The sequence below is a fragment of the Ailuropoda melanoleuca genome, chromosome 4 (assembly GCF_002007445.2).
Source record: "Ailuropoda melanoleuca isolate Jingjing chromosome 4, ASM200744v2, whole genome shotgun sequence".
Lineage (NCBI taxonomy): Eukaryota > Metazoa > Chordata > Mammalia > Carnivora > Ursidae > Ailuropoda > Ailuropoda melanoleuca.
Genome location: NC_048221.1, coordinates 87178494 through 87197850, shown reverse-complemented (window position 1 = coordinate 87197850; position 19357 = coordinate 87178494). Strand labels below are relative to the sequence as shown.

The 19357-nt window shown below is 38.3% G+C and overlaps 1 protein-coding gene across 1 annotated transcript; it reads right to left on the bottom strand.

The window, feature by feature from the left end:
- Positions 1–915: 915 nt before the first annotated feature.
- MDH1 (malate dehydrogenase 1) lies at positions 916–19262 on the bottom strand. Its single transcript, XM_002921806.4, has 9 exons — positions 19105–19262; positions 13961–14059; positions 12787–12883; positions 10107–10282; positions 8157–8279; positions 3089–3265; positions 2467–2580; positions 1630–1719; positions 916–1255 (listed from the first exon to the last, which is right to left on the bottom strand). The coding sequence occupies exons 1-9, from the start codon at positions 19105–19107 to the stop codon at positions 1130–1132; spliced, it is 1005 nt and encodes a 334-aa protein (XP_002921852.1). The 5' UTR covers positions 19108–19262; the 3' UTR covers positions 916–1129.
- Positions 19263–19357: the final 95 nt, after the last annotated feature.

Here is a 19357-nt window from a genome sequence, read left to right as displayed (position 1 = left end):
ATGAAATGATATCGGTAGTTTTATGTTACAAATCCAACTAAGTATTTGAGCACCCATGAAGAGCACTAGATTAGGCCCTGAGAGATTTAGGGTATTGAGTGTCTACTATGTACAATGAAGTACAAGAATGAAAAGATAGAGGTCTCCTGTCCTTATGAATTTTGGGAAAAAAAGACTAATTTTTTTGAACAACACTTTCTAGTAATAAGCTTAGACTGAGAACATTCCCACTAGCATACATTTCTGTGGCATTTACCAGTTATGAAATGTAAATTATTCCTTATCTGCTATAGGGTAATACATCAAGGGAAGATTTATTAACTTTTCCTTCCATCAGGAAAAGTGACTGTTGTAATTTCATCAAATGGCATTAAATCGTTAACAATATTTCTGCAACCTATTTAACAGATAATGTTAAAATCACATTATCCACAGAGCACGAACTAACCTTCAAGATTTAAAAAATGTTAAGTATTTAATAGCCTATGTAGGTAATGTTTAAAAATCTATTCTGGAGTAGATTGATTCAATATCACAAGGTAGATTTTCCTATCCTATTTAAATAGAAGAGAGGGGCTCCTGGGTGGCTCAGTCGGTTAAGCCCCTGACTCTTGATTTGGGCTGAGGTCATGATCTCAGGGTTGTGAGATCCGAGCACTGTGATGGGCTCTGCACTGGGCGTGGAGCCTGCTTCTTTAGATTCTCTCCCTCTCCTTCTGCCCCTCCTCCCTCCCCCTCTTTAAAAAAAAAAAAAAGATTAAATAGAAGAGAATTATGCTTTACTTTGTAACATTTTCTGTCTTTACTACCTTTCTCTGGTTTAAAAAAAAAATCACAGCCCCAAGCTGGGAAACATGCAAGTTTGTTTTCTGAATAGAAATGAAATGTTAGCTGGAAATTAGAGTCTGAGTCATCTTCATTTGAATATATATTTTATTTAGAATGCAGCACTAACAGCATGATGATAAACTGTCACAAATTTATACCAAGAAGCACACAATCTTTCAAATGTGTTGTTTTTCACAAGTAATTTAAGTATAGCATTATTGTTATTTGGTACTGGAATCAAAGACGACATTTAGATTCTTCAGCTTTGGAGCTTTTAGTAACATCAAAATGATTTGTCTTGTCAGGCAGAAGAAAGAAATTCAAAAGCAGTTTCTTTTTCTTCTGCCAGTTCCTTGGCAGTTAGATCCATCTTCTCACGTGAGAAATCATTAATAGTGAGACCTTCAACAATCTTCCAGGTCTTATTCTGTTTGAAAATAATTACAAATAAAGATTTACAATTAAACTAGAACTGATCTTCCAGCAAGCAACAATTTAGACTGAACTTAAAGCTATAGAAGTATCTGTTTTTAAAGTCTGATTCTAAAGAAGCAAATCAAAATCCAGATCTTATCTAACAGACAATTTTGATAAAAAGTTCAGCACTTGAATTTAAAACTCCTTGAATCTAGAAAAAAATCTTTAAATGAGGATTTAATTAGCAAACATTAAAAAAAAACCTAATGACTTCAGTATTTCAATCTTTTAGTAACCTGAAGTTGTGCTTCGTAGAATTTTAAAGTTGAGGAAAATGTCCAATTTAGTAAAGGAACAAGGGAAATAATCCCAAAAATACTTTACCTTGATTGTAACAGGGAATGAGTACAGCAAATCATCAGGAACACCATAGGAATTGCCATCAGAGATAATGCCCATGGACACAAATTCTCCCTGAAAATAATAATCAACGTTTTACATTCTCATGGTGCTTAGGGTTTAGTTTATGCAACCAAATGACACATGAATTAACAAAAGTAAACCAGGTGATGCTTTCTTTTTTTTTTTTTTTAAAGATTTTATTTATTTATTCGACAGAGATAGAGACAGCCAGCGAGAGAGGGAACATTAGCAGGGGAAGTGGGAGAGGAAGAAGCAGGCTCATCGCGGAGAAGCCTGATGTGGGGCTCGATCCCACAACGCCGGGATCACGCCCTGAGCCAAAGGCAGACGCTTAACCGCTGTGCCACCCAGGCGCCCCACCAGGTGATGCTTTCTTACTATGTGTGTAACTTCAATAATTTTAAAGGAAGCATCACCAGGCACTTCCATGACAGGGTAACTTTCATGGGTATTATCTCATTCCACTCTTCCAATACATGTGAAATAGGCCAGAGAAACATAATCCTCATTTTATAAATAAGGGAGCTACGGCCCAATATAAGTTTTAGGGAAAAAAGTCACGTCCATCAGGTGTGCTAGGTGTTTTCCAGGGTTTCTCATCTAACCCTTAACAACCCTGTGACGTAAATACCATAGACAACCAAAGGTTAAGTAACTTTCCCAAGATTGTTCAGCTCGTAGGCAGCTGATCTGGGCTATAAACCTAACCTGCCTGCCTGCAAGGTGATGTTCTTTTCACATCACAACATCAGAGGACAAAAATCAAGGAGCGGCCTGTGCAAATCACGGAGTCCTCACCTCTGGGGTTCCAAACCAGATGTCTCTGACGTGGTCACAGATGGCTTTTGCAGCAGACATCGCGCTGGACAGCTTTCGAGCCTTGATGACAGCAGCACCACGCTGCTGCACGGTCTGGTTGGGGACAGGCAGAGACAGCATTACTTGATCATGAGAGAATTTTCATCACTTCCAAACTAATCCTGGGGTGAAAGACCACAACCACGGTTTAATGTCTTCCCCTCCAAAATCATACAACTACCCAGTGTGGGCCTCACCAACCTATTTCAGTTATAAGCACCAGTCTTTTTGAAAAAAGAAAACTATAAATCCACATAGAAAATTTACTATACACCACATAAAGAAATGGATCTCTTTATAAAGATTAACTGGATGACTAGAGAGAACTCTAGTTTCTTCCCACTTTAGCCATTAATCTTGTCTGCCACAGCAGATCAGATCAGACTGGATCATGACTGGCTCTGCATGTAGTCATCAGAGCAACCATGAAAGGCCTGCTCTCCTTGAGAACCACACCACCAAATGGAGAGACATTTGAAGACTGTCTTGGAGAGATAGTCAGCAATGTGGTATCTCTCCCAAGAGTTCTTTACACTTGGTTGTTAGGAGAGATTTTTCTTACTGTGATGAATTCTCCCTTGAGCCAGCTGTCATCTTTCAGAGCATCATAAACACCAACTTCCTTTCCTTGCAGTTTCACCTTGGCATGGCTGACATCTGGATACTGAGTTGAGGAATGGTTTCCCCAGATGATGACATTCTTTACATCATCAGAAGTCACACCAAGTTTAAGAGCAATCTAGTTAAATAGAAAACAAATATCTTACTTAGACCAACACTTTTTATTTCAAATTGTGCCTGACAAACATCCTTAAGGCCTCTGAAATTTCAAGAGAACACACAAAAGTTATATCGATTTGTTAAAAGAAAAAAATATTGCTTGGTAATTTCCTAAAGCTTAACAATGTAAACAAGAAGTGAACCCGAAACATTAGAGGGTAGAATATTTAAGAGTAGAGAGCATCCTACAGTTTATGACTAACTTATCAGTACAGGGGGTTTGTCAAACACAAAACACCAAGCAAGAGGTTAAGAATATATAAGTATGACCTTTGTTTTGTTGTTAATACTTACTTGGAGATGTCTCCTCAGCACTTCTGAGCAATCAGGTTAGAATACAGGAATTTCTGATATTTAGGTGAAATTTTTATTATACACCACATACATAAATTAGCTGATTTTCAAATAATCCTAAATATGAAATTTTGGAGTTGGAAGGGGCTCAAATTACCAAAAGTATGATTGTGTTCAATTTACAGATTAGGAAACCAATGGAAAGTGCTTAAATACAATACTAAAATGATACCAAATGTAACAATTTCTAGCTATAGGTCCAAAAAGCACTTTACAGGGCACCTGACTGGCTCAGTTGGGGGGGCATGTGACTCTTGATCATGGAGTTCGAGCCCCATGATGGGTGTAGAGATTACTTAAAAATAAATTTTAAAAATGTAAAAAACAAACAAACAAAAAGCCACTTTAAGATCCTGTAAGCCTTGCAGTCACATAACTATCAATTATATTACGTAGTATACTAGCCACAGAAAAGATTAGAAAGTTATGTTTTGAAAGATTTAAATAAACAAAATAAGTTCACTAGCTTTGTTTTTCACCTGATAAGGTAATGTGCACAAAAAAAATTATGGTTAGTTGTATGCATAATTTGTTCTTAATTAGATAGTAGAATTGTGATGAACCAGAAGGGAATGTTTTGGAAAAAAAAATTTATGATTTTATGAGCTAATGTGTTAGGGTATCATTGTGGATGATTTTTCCTTCTTTAATGGTAAGAATGGGAGAAAAAAATAGTTGTGCCAGAGTTCACTGCTTTTGCATGAAAAAAGCCAGTCTCAAAACGTCACTTACTACATGATTCTATTTTTGTGACATTCTCAAAATGACAAAATTAATTGAGATGAAGAACAGATAAATGGCTGTCAGAGCTTGGGAATGGAGAGGGGTGTGTAACTGTCATGAGGCAGCATGAGGAGGCTCTCTTACGGGTGTGGAAACAGTTCTGTACCTTCACTGCAGCGATTACAGTAATCTACATATATGATTAAAGACATACCACAAAAATGAAGGTAAAAACTGCAGAAATCTGAATGAGTTTAGTCAGTTTCCTCGTTTTAAAAACGCTCTATCGTTAGGGAAGATGTTACCGCTGGGGGAAGTGAGTGGTGGGGGATGCGGGATTCTCTGTACTATTTTTTAACTTCTTCTCGGTCTATAATTACTCCAAAATAAAAAGTAAAGAACAAAACAGCAAGCAACCAAACAAAAAGGGTACTGATGAAAAAGGCCAATACCTAAAATGTTTGCAGTGACTTGAGTCACCTTTATACAATTTATTCAGTCAGGTAAGAATCAAATTGTGTTTACTTTCCCTATCACCTTTAAAATAAGTTGAGACTTGTTTCTTAAATCCTAGAATAGTTAAATGACTTAAAAATTCACTTAAAATTCTGTTTTGACATTTAAAATCACTTCTCAGCTAAACCCTGCTTCATCTAGAGTTCTGCAAGTACTGGGGCTATTGAAGTATCAACCAGTCCTCACAAATAGTTGGATAGTTGGTTTCTAGAGAATCCAGCTACTGATCTGCTTAGTGGCTGAGGCACAGCAGTGTGCTGTGCAATGACTACCATTTTCTGTGTGTGCCATGACCTTCAAGGACTTGGGAAGAACTGCCCTTACTTGTATTTAGCTGGTATCAGAGAGAAAAAGGAAAATTTACCTGAGGCAAGTAACACAAGATGTCTATTACCAAGAACTCAGAACCTGTAATTTTGCTGAAGAGTGAAGACAAACTGCCTCAGGGCTTCTCCTCCCTACAGGAAGCTCCTTACTTCCTTTGTCCTGCTGCCTACTTCTTGTTTTTTTGTTTTCTTGAGCTAATCCACTTCTGTCTGGACAGCAAAGGCCAATACTTTACAGATGTAGTTTCTGAATTTCATTCATGTCAGAGCTAGTCTAAATTAACATGTATCCAGGATTCCACTTCCTTGCTCCCTTAGACCTTTCATGTCTACCATGCAGATCTGTTAAACAGTTTTGGACTAATTCTCCAGCCGCAGTAATTCCTCCCCCCAACCCCCAATAGGAGCTAACTGGTTTTATTGTCAAACTACCCTGTCAGCATTCATTCGCAGCTCTGGTTTGCAAATACAAAGGGGAATTCTGCAGGTGATCAACAGTCACTAGGTAGCTAGGTCTTCTGATTCCCAAAATGAATTATGTAAGATGAGCAATATTCATGTAAGAAATTAGTCTTTGAGTTTGTTATTTTTCTCACTGGATGAACAACTTGACAGGAGGAAGAAACTGCTTTTTCAAAAACCTCCCAAAAGCTCTCACTACGCCAGACTGACATACTGGAAAATGTGCCGAAAGTTAAAGTCTAACAAGACTGCTTCTTCTCTCTTTCCTCACTCAGACTTTTGCCCCTACAGGGAAAACTGTTTCAGGCACTGGGACAAAGTGTCACTTAGGAGTACCTCTGGAAGCAGAATTTTCCAGTGCCTGCCTCCCCCAAGGCCTCAGCTGAAACAGCAAAAACCAAGTTTGTCAGTGGTGTCATTTTACCTCTTTTTCCCTGTTGCTGGGAAAGTTACCATCTGGACATCTAGAACCTACAAATGTAACATCTAAAACCATCTCTTCCTTCTTAATTGTTTTTAGTACCCAAATCTCCTGCTTCCACTCATTCAAACTGACTCCCATTCCTTCCACCCACTAGACTCTAGCTAAAAAACAATAAGGAAAAAGACCCAGTTCACAGCCTAAAGTCCCTCAGGAAATATCTGCAATTTAAGCTTGTTATCCAATGACCTTCTAAATTAATGGTCTATTCAAGGAGATATGAGGTGTGGCTCTTCTCAACTCTTAGTTATATCCCTCTTAATAATAACACTACTAATAAAAATCATTACTACTAAGAGCAGCCAATCTATTGAGTTTTACTATGTGACAGGTACCATGAAAGAGCTTAACACAGATCTGATCTCATTTAATCCACATAACCTCCCTTTGAGGTAGATAGAATTATTACCCCGTTTTATACCTTGAATATACTTCCTCAAGGTCACAGAGCTAGTAAGTGGACTTAGGTCACATAATCTCATTATGTAAGAACACATCTAAGAGTTTGGGAGTCAGGCAAATATAGCTGGCTCCACCATTTACTAGCTGTGTGACTGTGATCCCAGAACTTTCTGGGCTTCAGGTTTCTTGTGTGTAAAACAAAGATAACAACATATCTCATATGGTTATTAGAAGAATTAAATGATAAGTTACATATAGAGCATTCAGCTTAGGGTAGAAGCTTAACAAATGTTAGTTCTTTCTCCGTTACTGGGTACCCCAAAGCTGAAAGATGATCAATTCTCAGTTTAAAGCAGTGGTTTTTCAACTTAGACCTCAGACCATCTTTTTTTCTTTTTCTTTCTATGTTTCTTTCTCTTTCTTTAAGATTTTATTTATTCATTTGAGAGAGAGAGACAGAGAGAGTACACAAGCAGGGGGAGAGGTAGAGGTAGAGGGAGAAGCAGGCTCTCCGCCAAACCAGCCAGGAGCCCAATGTGGGGCTCGATCCCAGGACCCGGAGATCAGGCCCTGAGACGAAGGCAGCCGCCCACCCATCTGAGCCACCCAGGCGCCCCACACCATCTTTTGATAAAATGTTTTCTTGAAACTAAACAAAGTTGTCTTTAGAAGAAAAAGGACTAAATTCATAGACCTATCTAACAGTGATGACCTGTGGATGAGGAGGTATGGCCAGAAAGGTGCTAGGGAAAAGGAAAGAGGTTATGTCCAAGAACCCAGAGCTTTGTCATGGCTTTGAAGGGCACCAGGATCATCTAGACCCAAGAAAACCTAGAAACCAGCACAGATGATTGGCGGTGGCATCTCATTTTTCAAAAAGCTTCTGTTAATAACCCTGGTCACTGACCCTTCAGCACATGTATCTAAAACTCCAAGGGATAAGGAAACTTAAGAACAATTAATATTTAGGTGCTAAGTAGTGAAAAGTAGGACGTTTTATGGAAACATGTAGAATATTAAAAAGATGGAAAAATAAAAAATATAAAATTAAACATTAAAAAATCTGAATCTGATGGCTTAGCTAAAGGGAAAAAGGAAGCAGAACCACACAAAACACAAAAAGCTCAAATCTTTCTTTTTGTAATGTTCTACATATCGGGCAAAAAAACCACTATGTATTGCCCTGTTAATTATATTAATAACTGATTTTTTTTTTTAAGTAGGCTCTACGTGCGGCATGGAGCACAAGGCAGGGCTTAAACTCCCCACCCTGAAATCAAGACCTGAGCTAAAATCAAGAGTTGGACACTTAACTGACTGAGCCACACATGCAGCCCTAATGACTGGTTTTATAGCCCCTGTAGTAAGAGGACATTAGGAACAGTATTTTAGCATAGTTAGCAAATGAACCATAGTTGAGAAAATTAAGTACGAGTTTAGCCTCACAAGAGACTAGATGTAAAGACTCCCTAACAAATTAGAATAGCTTTCTACTAGACAAAAACAAAAAAGAATCAGCTACTTCAAAAGTAAGAGAAAAAGGTTTTAAAGTTGAACATTCAAGATTTTAAAAGGTATTTTTCTACCTGAGCTTTAGCTCGGTTGTGATCCAAACGAGTCAAGCAACTGAAGTTCTCCTTGGGGATGGACGGTGCTGACTTGGCGGCAGTCAGGCAGTTGGTATTGGCTGGATTTCCCACCACGATAACCTAGGATATACGGGAGGCACAGCGAAGTTACACACCATGCAGTGATGAACCAAACTATCTTAGAAAATGACTGATAAATGTGTAACATGTAGCCTTTGTATCAAGTTTGTATGAGCTAAGTATGTATGGTTACCACTGTAGTTTCTATAGTATTTCCACCCCACTTAGTGTCTCTTGTGATTACTGAAAATATGTCTTTAATAAAGCTACCAACATGTGTACAAGTTGCTTTCCAGGTGGCAGCATCCAAGACTGAAGGTACATGTCTATTTTGTTTTGTGCCAAAACAGAGCATTTATCTATTTAACACACACATACACACACACACACACACACACACACTAATCTAAGGCTCTTTCTGAGAGAGCAAGTCATTCATAAAATTTTCCTTCTTAAAAAAGTAGTCCAAGAAAGAAATTCTACTTGAGCAGATTCCTTTAGGACAATGACTTATCTTTATTAATTAAAAGAGTTTTTTAACCTTGCCTAATCCTAAGAATTAACTGGGATTTGCTAAAATACAGATTACCAGGTCCTACCCACTCCACACCCGCTGAATCAATCCTTAGCAGAAAGCACTTCAGGCTACTTAAAAAAAATTTTTTTTTAATTGGGGAGGTACAGGATACACTGCATTATAATACAGTACAGGAAAATGTACACATGTACTTTATCTTTTAAGTTTTAAATTCTTTAATAAAACTATAAACTTACTGGGAAAAAATGTCAAACTTACTGAAAAGCTGCAAGCATATTACAAAGACTACCTTCCACATCGTCTTTACCCAGATTCCCTCATTTTTTTCACTTCTCTCCCTCCCTCTATACACACACTATACCCTTAGTCTTTCTTTTTGGCCCATTTGAGAGCAAGTTGAAGATATGATACTCCAATGCCCCTAAGTACCCAGTGTCAGTATATATTTTCCCAAAAAGGACCCTTGGCTGAGGAGTGATTATAGTGCAAGCAGTGCAAGTTCAAGCAGCCTGGCGCAGTACAAGCAACACTGTCATTTTTTTAAATTAAGAGACCCATGATTTCTACTCATTTCTACTATTTTCTGTTAACGATTACAGAAAATAAAACTAAGCTATTTAAAATGAATTCTACAGAAAGCAAAAATTCAGACATGTATAAAATATTATAATAGAACATTGTAACTGGCAACTTTAAAAATCTTAAACATTTTCTTTTACCTTGGTTTAAAGTCAGGATTGGGAAGAACAAGTCTATCAAAATCAGTAAAACCTCTAACGGGAAAGCCTTTTTGCTTACTTATTTGGTAAAAGGAGGCCTTATTGTAGTATTAAGGCAAATTTAGAAACTAAAGTAAGTAGCTTGCACACAAAGAGACAGATGAGGAAGTTACACCAACCCAACTTCTCTAGAGACAAGCGTATCAAAATTTCTCTGGATTGAGAAAATCTGAGCATTTCAGAAGCCACCATCTCTCACTGCTGAGAACGCAGCTTACAGCCATCTCTCTCTACTATCACACACACACAAATCCCAATGTTTGAACAAATATTCCCATGCAGATAAAGGTACCAGTAGGTTCTGTGCCTTCTCTGTAGGTCTGTAAATTAATATTAAACGTCCATATCACAGTAACGGACAAGATATTTTTGAGCACCTCTAAATAAAGATTTCTATGTTATAAGAAAAAAAACTCTAAGGAGAGCTTATCAAGCAAAACTCTATCTGTACTTACTGACCACTGCACAAAACTGGGGGGGAAAAAGGCAAATAATTTTGTCTTTACTTAAATGCTAAAAGAAGTTTCAAATGCTGATAATGAAAATCCCATAAAATACTGTATTGGTCACCTTAACTGACTTCTTGGCATACTTCTCCAAGGCTGCACCCTGGCATTTGAAGATTTTCACATTTGCTTTCAGTAAATCTTTCCTCTCCATGCCATCCCTTCTTGGCATGGAGCCCACAAGAATGGCCACATCCAGGTCTTTGAAGGCTACGTCCTCTTTATCTGTTGCGATGACATCTGTGAACACGGCAATAAATATGCAGAGCTACTGAAACACCAAAGTCAAGGTTTTCTTTTTCATACCGAATCTACCCAGTAATTCTTTCACTTTGTAGCAAATGTTTACTTTTACACATCACAATGATAAAAGTTTTAGGGGCCTAAGAAAGGAAAAATTGTATAATCAACAAACAATATTAGCAGAAATTTAAATTACATTTATTTTACTTTTCCTATTTCAGTAATTATTTCAAGTTCGAAAACTCTATAGCTTTTTGTTTTATGATCAGATATGATGCAAAGTACAATATGATAACTTTCAACTCTGTGCAACGTTTGTTATTCACGCCAATTACCACAGATAACATGAAAGAGAAACTAATTTACCTAACCTTTAAGTTGTAATTACTTTAAGGTCTAAGATACCAATCACAGATTCAAAATAATGTTTATTGAGGAGTTTCATGCCAGGAATAACACTACGAATTTTGTTGTATCAAATTTAATCTTAATATTTTATGCATGAAGACAAGTTTAAGGAGATTAATTTGCCATCAAAAAGCAGTGAACCTGTAATTCCAGCCCAGGCTGGTCCAGAGACCAACCACTATTCTGCTGTGCCCGTCCAATAAACATATACCACCTACTCTTTGATTAAAGAACATATATCATTACTCTCCTTTATTAACAGTATTAAAAAGGCCATGACCAGTGCTACAGACTGAATATTTCTGTCCCTTACAAAATTCATGTTGAAACCCAATCCCCAATGTGATGGTATTAAAAGGTAGGGCCTGTGGAAGATGATTAGGTTATAAGGGCAGAGCCCTCATAAATGGGATTAGTGCCCTTATAAAGAGGTCTCCAGAGCTTCTTCACCCCTTCTGCCTTGAGGACATAGGACGAAGACAGAACCAGGAAATGGCCTCTCACCAGAATGTGACCATGCTGGTACCTTAATCTTGGATTTCCCAACTTACAGAACTATGAAAATTAAATTTTTGTGGTTTATAAGCCATTCAGTCTATGGTATTTTTGTTGTAGTAGTGCAAATGGACTGCGACAATCAGGATTCAGCACTGTCATTGGTAAATTTTTAGGGGAGTCAACTTGTGTCACGGTAAGGCTGCTGTAGAGCCCCCGATGGGTATACAAAGAAACACCAGGTGGTGAGGGGAATCTTCTTCCCAGCCATGCATCCTTATTTGCAGAATCTTCCCTTCCTGTCATACTGTAACCTGGACCCACTCAAGAGAGGAGAATAACTCAGCAGAGAAAGGAATAAAAATGTGACAATGCAACGAAGTTGATTTGGAGAGAAAGGGTAAGTTGTGTGTCATCTATACTTCAGTTTAAAAAAAGAAAAAAAGAGAGGGTGAGGAAAGGGAGCCAGCAGAACAGGTTGGCAGGACAATACACTTTCTTATATAACTATGCAACCAAATGACTTCAGACAACAGAGCACCCCTTCTAGTAAATGTTTATTGAATGGACGTATGAATTCTGAGCATGTTTTTTTCTTTCTTTCTTTCCTTTTTTAAGATTGATCTATTATTTTAGAGAGAGAGAAAGGGAGGGAGAGAGAGAGAAAGCGAGTGTGTGCATGTGCACACACACACAAACACCCACACATGTGGGGAGGACAGAGGAAGAGGGAGAAAGTATCTCAAGTAGACTCCCTGCTGAGCGCGGAACCTGATGGAGATCTTGAGACCATGACCCAAGTCGAAACCAAGAAGAGGTGGACGCTTAACCCATGGTGTCACCCAGGCGCCCCTCTGAACATGGTTTCTGTTGGGTGTGTATGTATTTTGCTCTGTGCAAACTTAGGAGAGTATTATTAATTAATCGTTACTAAAAACGATCATAATGAAGGTATACCTAAAGAAAAATATTCAAATTAGTTCACAAGTTGACCTAACATTTTAACGAAACCGTCAATCAAATTTAAGACTTCTGTCTTAAATTTGTGTAATAGTTTAATGATTCTTAAAGGCTCTTAGCAGAACTCTCATGGGCTTTTTTCAAACTATGCAGCATACGATTAGGACAATTTATGCTGTAGCTCAATCTGATGACTGGCTGTGGGTTAGGACTACATGTGAGGGACCAAACAATTTCCAGCCTCAGGGCAACATGTGGCTCTGGAAGACATCATTTAGAACTATATAATTTAGGCGCTACTATTACTTTTTAAATAGATTTTAAATAACAACACAATGTAGGCAATCTCAGGTGTATAACTCCTGTGCAATATTATGCTTAATTAGTAAGGAAAATTATGTATAAGCATGTTGGGAAAAAAGCATAGTCTTTTAACTGACATTGGTTACTTCTTGCTTTAACCCTTATTTATTCTTGGTACACATCTTACCAAATAGTTGTAGTTCAAAAAACAACAACAAAAAATACTTTTATGAAATAGTTTCTAACTGAAGGCTAGTTAAAAATCTAAACTTATTTTCTGAAAGACATAAAATACTATAAAATTCTTTTATCCTCCACCGCCCCCCCCCACTCACCTTTCAGGAGGGGAAGGGCACAGTCTTGCAGTTCCATTAGGACACCATCTAAGACGCCCATCATGGGAGTGATATCCAGCAGCACAAGAATTATTGGCTGCCAAATAAATAGCAAGGACAGCATCTATCAGTGTAGGTTTTGTCATTTAGTCACAGAAAAGTCCTCTTGTAAAGTTTTTGCTTATTTGGTGTATGTATGTGTATAATTCCCATTAATTAGTTATAATTATTTTAGGAGGTCAGGTATCTAACATCATGCCACTTTCAGAAAAAGGAATGGTATAAAGCCAGCGATAGTTTGCTAACAAAGTAAGAGGAACCACCATTACTGAATTTTAAAGGAGTATACATGGAAAAAATATCATAACTCAAGTGATATGCCATCGCTTACTCCTTTTATTTTCTTTTACGATTTATTTATTTGAGAGAGAAAGAGCGCACATGGGTGGGTGCCTGCGTAGAGGGGGAGGGCCAGAGGGAGGGAGAGGGAGAGAATCTCAAGCAGATTCCTGAGCGCAGAGCCCGATGTGGGGCTTGATCTCATGACCCTGAGATCATGACCTGAGCAAAACCAAGAGTCAGATGCTCAACAAACTGTGCCACCCCGGCGCCCCAGCCATAGTTTACTCTTATTGTTCGCAGCTATTTATCTAATTTTAGTTCATGGAAAGCTAAATATTATCTGGCACGAAGGAAGAACTTGATATCTATGTGGGAAGAGAAGGAATAAATGAATACTTTAGAAAGGATTTTAGTGGAATAGGGGAATAAGAATAGGAGGTGCCTCTTTAAACTGGAAAGCAGATCTGCTTGTCCGATTATTTTGGGTCTACAGACCATTTATCAACAAGGAAGTGCTAATTCAGCAACTTTCTCTCCCACATGACTCTCCCTAATAGTTACTGTTACTAGTGAAAACCTTCCACTGACTGATACCTGCTGGCTGTACCAAGTCAACTAAATGAAGTATGCGGAAGAGTTGATTTGCAAGGCATTTTCAATGGCTGGGGGGATACATATAAATAAGATACCAGCTTACATTTATAGCAACGTGCCCAGTACATTTATTAGGATAACCCATCCCTTTATCATTAAAATATTTCTTTGAAACTAAATACAGGGTTTATTGACAATATTCTTATTTTGACTTGAGGTACACGGATAGTTTCCCTACCTGGTCTTTACCAAAGACAGATCCATTTCCAATACTGTACAGCAGTGAATATGCAATTTGACCAGCTGCTCCAGTCACAAGGACACGGATTGGTTCAGACTGTAATGAAAGAGTCCCATTGATTAACATCTTATTTAAAAATGCTATTTTACCCTAAAGACATTCAGGATTTTCTCTATAATGAGACAACCACGTACTTCAAAAGTTAATGTAAAATTTTAAAGTCTCTTCACATTTGGCTTAGAAGACAAACTTATTCCAGACTTGTCTCAGTAAATATAGCATGCACAAATCAGCTGAGCAACTTCTGGAACATGTGTCCTTTGGCTGGATATTTATGGGTGTTACTTAACTCTCACTGTTATCCTGGATTTACTTACAAAATCTTATCCATCTCTTTAAGGCTGTTTTGCCACTGAAATAGGCCTAACAATGTTGATGTGCCTTATATGGTGATACAAACCCTGGCAGCCACTAGAACCTTATAAATCCTCTTATGCAAATCCCCCCACTCCCCATCTGCTAGATTAGAATACTTCACACCAGGAAGAGGAGTGACAGTGGTTAAAATTTTCCACTTACAATGAGTCAGAAAGTTTTAATAAAACTATTAATCATGATTCAACTTGACTACTTGAAGGAGGGAAAATAAGCCTTTATTTTTTATTTAAGGAGAAAGAGAATACTGGATTATAATAAATTTTACTATTCAATAACTACATCAAAATATAGTGACAGTTGACAACTTGATTCTAAGGGAAAAATAATTTTAAAAGAGAGGAGGGAGAAGTACAAAGAGCATAACAGTTATAACAGAAGTTGCCTTATAGACCTCAACAGACCCTGGACAAAATACAGACATATGGACAAAAGTAAAAACCAATATTCAAAGTGACGATCCTGAGTCACTAAAAAAAAGCAGCTCAGAGAATTAAAAAGATAGAAATATTTCTATTAAAAAGAGCTAAACAAAAATGTTTGGAAACTTAACAGATAACATTAGATACACAAATTTGATCGAGGTAAACTGTTCCTTTCCTTGACAATACTGTGTAAAGGGACTCCCCCTGAGTCACCTCTATGGTTACCTGCATGAGAGAAGTGGTCCACTGAAATGAATGGGGACAGAAGCCTTTGATTTCTTTATATTTAGAATTCCCTCTTCTAGGTGAGTCATGCCTGTGGGATGGAAGGAGACTATGTCCTATGACCTTCCAACCCTACCCTCTGAAGGTCAGCAGCGTTTAGCAACTTGAAACCCAGAAAAATCAAAGAAAAAAAATCTCAGGAAAGAAGTGTCAACTGCTGTAGAGATGACTCTGTATGCAGCAGACTATGTATGCATTTCTTCCTCACAGATGTGACCAGGGTATGACGGCAAAAAAAGGAGAAAACTCTGGAGAGTGACTCCCTGACCTTCTTAGTCTCTCCCCCATTTTCTTCAACTTTTCCCCTAGGCCTTCATACCCCTAAAAAGACAAAATACGGTAATTCCCCAAATAAACCTTTTTTTTTTTTTATAACAATACATTCTTATGTTTCCAAACAGACTTCAGGTTTATAAAGAATGCTAAAAGTTATTGTATATGGTTATTTTTTAAATCATATGTCCTTTACAGTTTTTAATTTGGTCATTTTCCCCTCTTCCCTTGGAGTAGGTAAGAAAAAGGGAATAGAGGAAGAAATTATTCTCCCTTTCTCTTTAGAATGCAAGCTCCTGAAGGACAGGGGCTCTGTCTGTTTTATTTACTGTCGTGTTCCAGCTGCCTACAACAATGCCTGGAATGTAGCTGAAGCTTAAATATTGATGAAGGAATAGCTGGATCTTGTAAAATTACTACCCTAAACTTGGAAATGTAAAAGAATTGTTTGGAAGCAAACCCAACATGCTTTAAAAAACTGTTTAAGATATTTCATTCATACATACTTGCATTCAGAGGGTTGGAAACTTAGTGAGCACAATAATTCCAGCTATAGTTAGCAAAATTATGTCACTAGTTCTAATGACATAGTTTTATATATCAACTGATGAACTGTTATCTCACTTCATTTATTAAACAGTACAACACTGAATCTCTATTATGTACCTGGTACTATTTTAGGCCAGAGAATCCATTGGTGAACCACATGGAGGAAACAAGAGGATATCCCAATTTTCTAAAACAGGGGGCTAGAGAGGTGGCAGAGTGTAGTAAAGAGACAGCCTCTAGAGCCAAATGTTCTGGGTTCAAATCCGAGCTTTACAACTCATCAGCTGCATGTTCTTGACAAGTTACTTAAACTCTGTATTCAGTTTCCTCACAGTAAAATGGAGATAATGATAACAGCTACCTAACAAATATGGTAGTTGTATGGATTGAGTTAACATACAAAACATTAAGAACGATATGTAGCAAACACTATAATTATAGGTCTCTGTCACCATAAAATTTTCCTCTAAGGATTCTTATACCCTTTGGTTTTCTACTGACACGTCTGTTACTCTCTATCGAACTGTGAACCACCACCTCCTTGCTGTGAGAGCAGTCTGCCCTTGACTCAAATTTGTACTCCCATGCAGTGTTCAACAAGTATCTGTTGGACTAATAAAAGGGTTAAGAAAAATATAAATATATACCACTTCAATGTAAAGGAAGCCAGGATAAGAAATAAAGGGGAAAGCAAGTGTCACTATCTGTAAAGCTCACAGGTAGATGGTTAGAACACAACAATGTAGTCAATCTTAGGCATTAATTTTAGCTGCTAAAAAATACGCTCCCAGTATCACAGTCCTTAGTGAAGTGGTTGTGGCCAACTAATGAACAGCTGCTAATTCCATCTCAGCAGCTTCCTTCTTCTATGTCTGTGAAAAATTATTTTCACGGATAGGTAATTCTATCTTACTAAGATTAGTATGAAGCCTAGTAAATGTCTGAATGTTTGATTATGAAATGGGAAAGGATGTGCTTATTCTGTTCTTTTTGCTCTTTGCAACATTGCAGTAGAAAAGCAGGAGGGTGGGAGATTCCCGCTGACTTTCCACAATGTTACAGTGTGAAGACAGGTTACTATTCTTTGCTTAGATATCTGGGCAGTCTGCCAAGATCTAAAGGAGGAACGTCTCTGCTCTTGGCAGGGCTCTAATGACCTTCCTGCAAATTCAGACTGCCTTGCGCATGTGCTCAAGTCTCAGTTATAAAGCTTGAATATAAGTGTTCTTTCTGCTATTCTACAGAAAGACCCATGTATTCCTTTTTTACTTTCTAATTTACATTTATTTCTGTAATATAAAAACCTATCATTCAGATTCCTTCATACAGTTAATTCTTACTGTCCCTATTCTCTCTCTTACAAAAAAATACTTTGAACAGCTTACAAAAGATGTCTTTTTTTAAATTCAGTGATTGTTCACATGGTCTCCTGAGGAGGCAAGGCGATTCTGAGTCACCTGAGAGGGCTGTCAGTTTCAGTAAACTAACAGGAGTGTTCATTCTTAGGGACACCTCTGTTATGCAGTGCCCAAGTGACCTTCCAGGGGTGAGGCCTGTCTTATCTATTGCATAGCAAAACAACATAAGAATGGGGGCCCAGGATTCTCCCTGTGACCTTGGGAAAATCATTTAACCTCACCAGGCTACCTTTTAAAAGTAGAGTAAATAATTTCCAAATTCCCTTCTAATTCTAGAATTCCAGTATTGTGAATTGCAGGGAATAAAGCTATTAATATAAAGCTTTTTATAAAGCTTTTAATATAAATGCTGATAAAATACTTTAGTTTATATTTGCAGTATGAATTTGTATGTTCCTCCAGAACCTCAGCTACTAAAAATAAATTTTCAAAATGACTTGGTAATTGTATGGCACAATATGTTACGATGGAAAGAGCTGTAAGGCTCTTGGGAGCAAACTGTTGTACGACCTTGAGCAAATCATTCTCTTTGGGTTTCAATAAACTCAATTTTAAGATCTGAAGTGGGGGGAGATTTATCAAAATGATATTTAAAAGGTCCCATTCAGTTCTAAAATTATAAAGTCTCACGTTCTCTGTTACCTCCACATTCTTGCTAAGATCATTAAATTAGAGCTCACTGAAACCGTCATTTAAATGACAAACTTATAAGTAGAAAACTGAGGTTTAACTTTTACTGAGAATTAGTAGCTGTCCCCACTGGTCCCTTATAAAGGTAAAGGAAGCAGTAATCCCCTTGCCTTAAAAATATGTCTTTTCAGGTTCTGGAAAATTTCCAGTTCATTCGAATATTTCCCCACAATCCCCACCTATTCCAGTATTTTGAGATAACGGAGGAAGAAGAACTTCAACTATAAATACAAGTACTGGATTAATTTGTCTGATGTCAAATGTCACCTTCAAACAGCATGCAGATTATTCATACGTCAGAGTTCCTTCATCTCCCCGCCCCCCCCCCCCCCCCCCCCGCCTTCTTTCCAGCAGAGACAAGATACGGTGATCTAGGTATCCAGACCTTCACAAGATGGTTACATTGCGTAACATTAAAAGTAGTGGCTCTAGAATTCATAACCTACAGACCAGCAAAGCATTTCTGCACTAGTTATTTGGCTAGTGATGCCATCACTGCAACACGTCCTGTCATTACAAAAGGAGATCAGTGAACAGGTTTTAAATAACATTTTGTGAAATTAGATATGGCGGAAACGTCCCTCGAAAACGGCGATCGTAATCCGGAGTACCTGGTAAGCACAACCTTTACAACTGAGGGCCTTCTGTTTTCAAGGGCTTTGTGACAAAGGCCCTTAAAAACAGTGTGGGCTCAAGAAAAAAAGAGGTTAGGACCCAACACCCCCCACCTCTCATACCAAACCTTATCATCCTTATCAAACCCTCTATCGTGGACAAAACCCGCAGCTTATTTTGTACCCACGCCACGCAGCAGGGCTGAGATCAGGCCTCTCCAAGGACAAATTTCTCCAGAGTCCTTGTAAGAGCTCCCCAGGTGGAAACCAATCCCTTCCCAATTACCGGGTCACTGCGACAGTCCCCAAAAGATGAGTCGGGGCTTTCCAAAGGGCTCGAAAGGCAGCGCTTTGCACAGCCGTCCCCCTCCCCAAAAGTCCTTCCAGTGCAAGACACCCCACACAACGGCATGAAGGTTAGGGGTACGCGGGATCCAGGGGCCAACACTCACCATGATTAAGAAGTGCGCGAACAATTTCAGCACCTGCAGAGACGAGCGTCAGGAAAACAGGTCACCTCTACTGCGGAACTGACTTGGGGAGGGCGAGCTCTGCTAGAAAGAAAATGCTCGTCTCCCAACCGCAGCGCCCTCTGGGAACTGTAGTTTATATTTCCCGGATTCTGGCGCACTCTCCGACGCATTTCCTTCAAGTGTTGAACTACACTTCCCGAGCTCAGAGGGTCTGCTCACGCCCTTCTCCCTG

What these genes read in the sequence shown, in the direction of transcription:
- MDH1 (XM_002921806.4), bottom strand. An exon ending in TCTGGTTTGGAACCCCAGAG is followed by an intron (nt 1,720 to 2,466) that starts GTGAGGACTCCG and finishes TATTATTTTCAG; the next exon opens with GGAGAATTTGTGTCCATGGG. An exon ending in CATTCCCTGTTACAATCAAG is followed by an intron (nt 1,256 to 1,629) that starts GTAAAGTATTTT and finishes ATTTTCAAACAG; the next exon opens with AATAAGACCTGGAAGATTGT.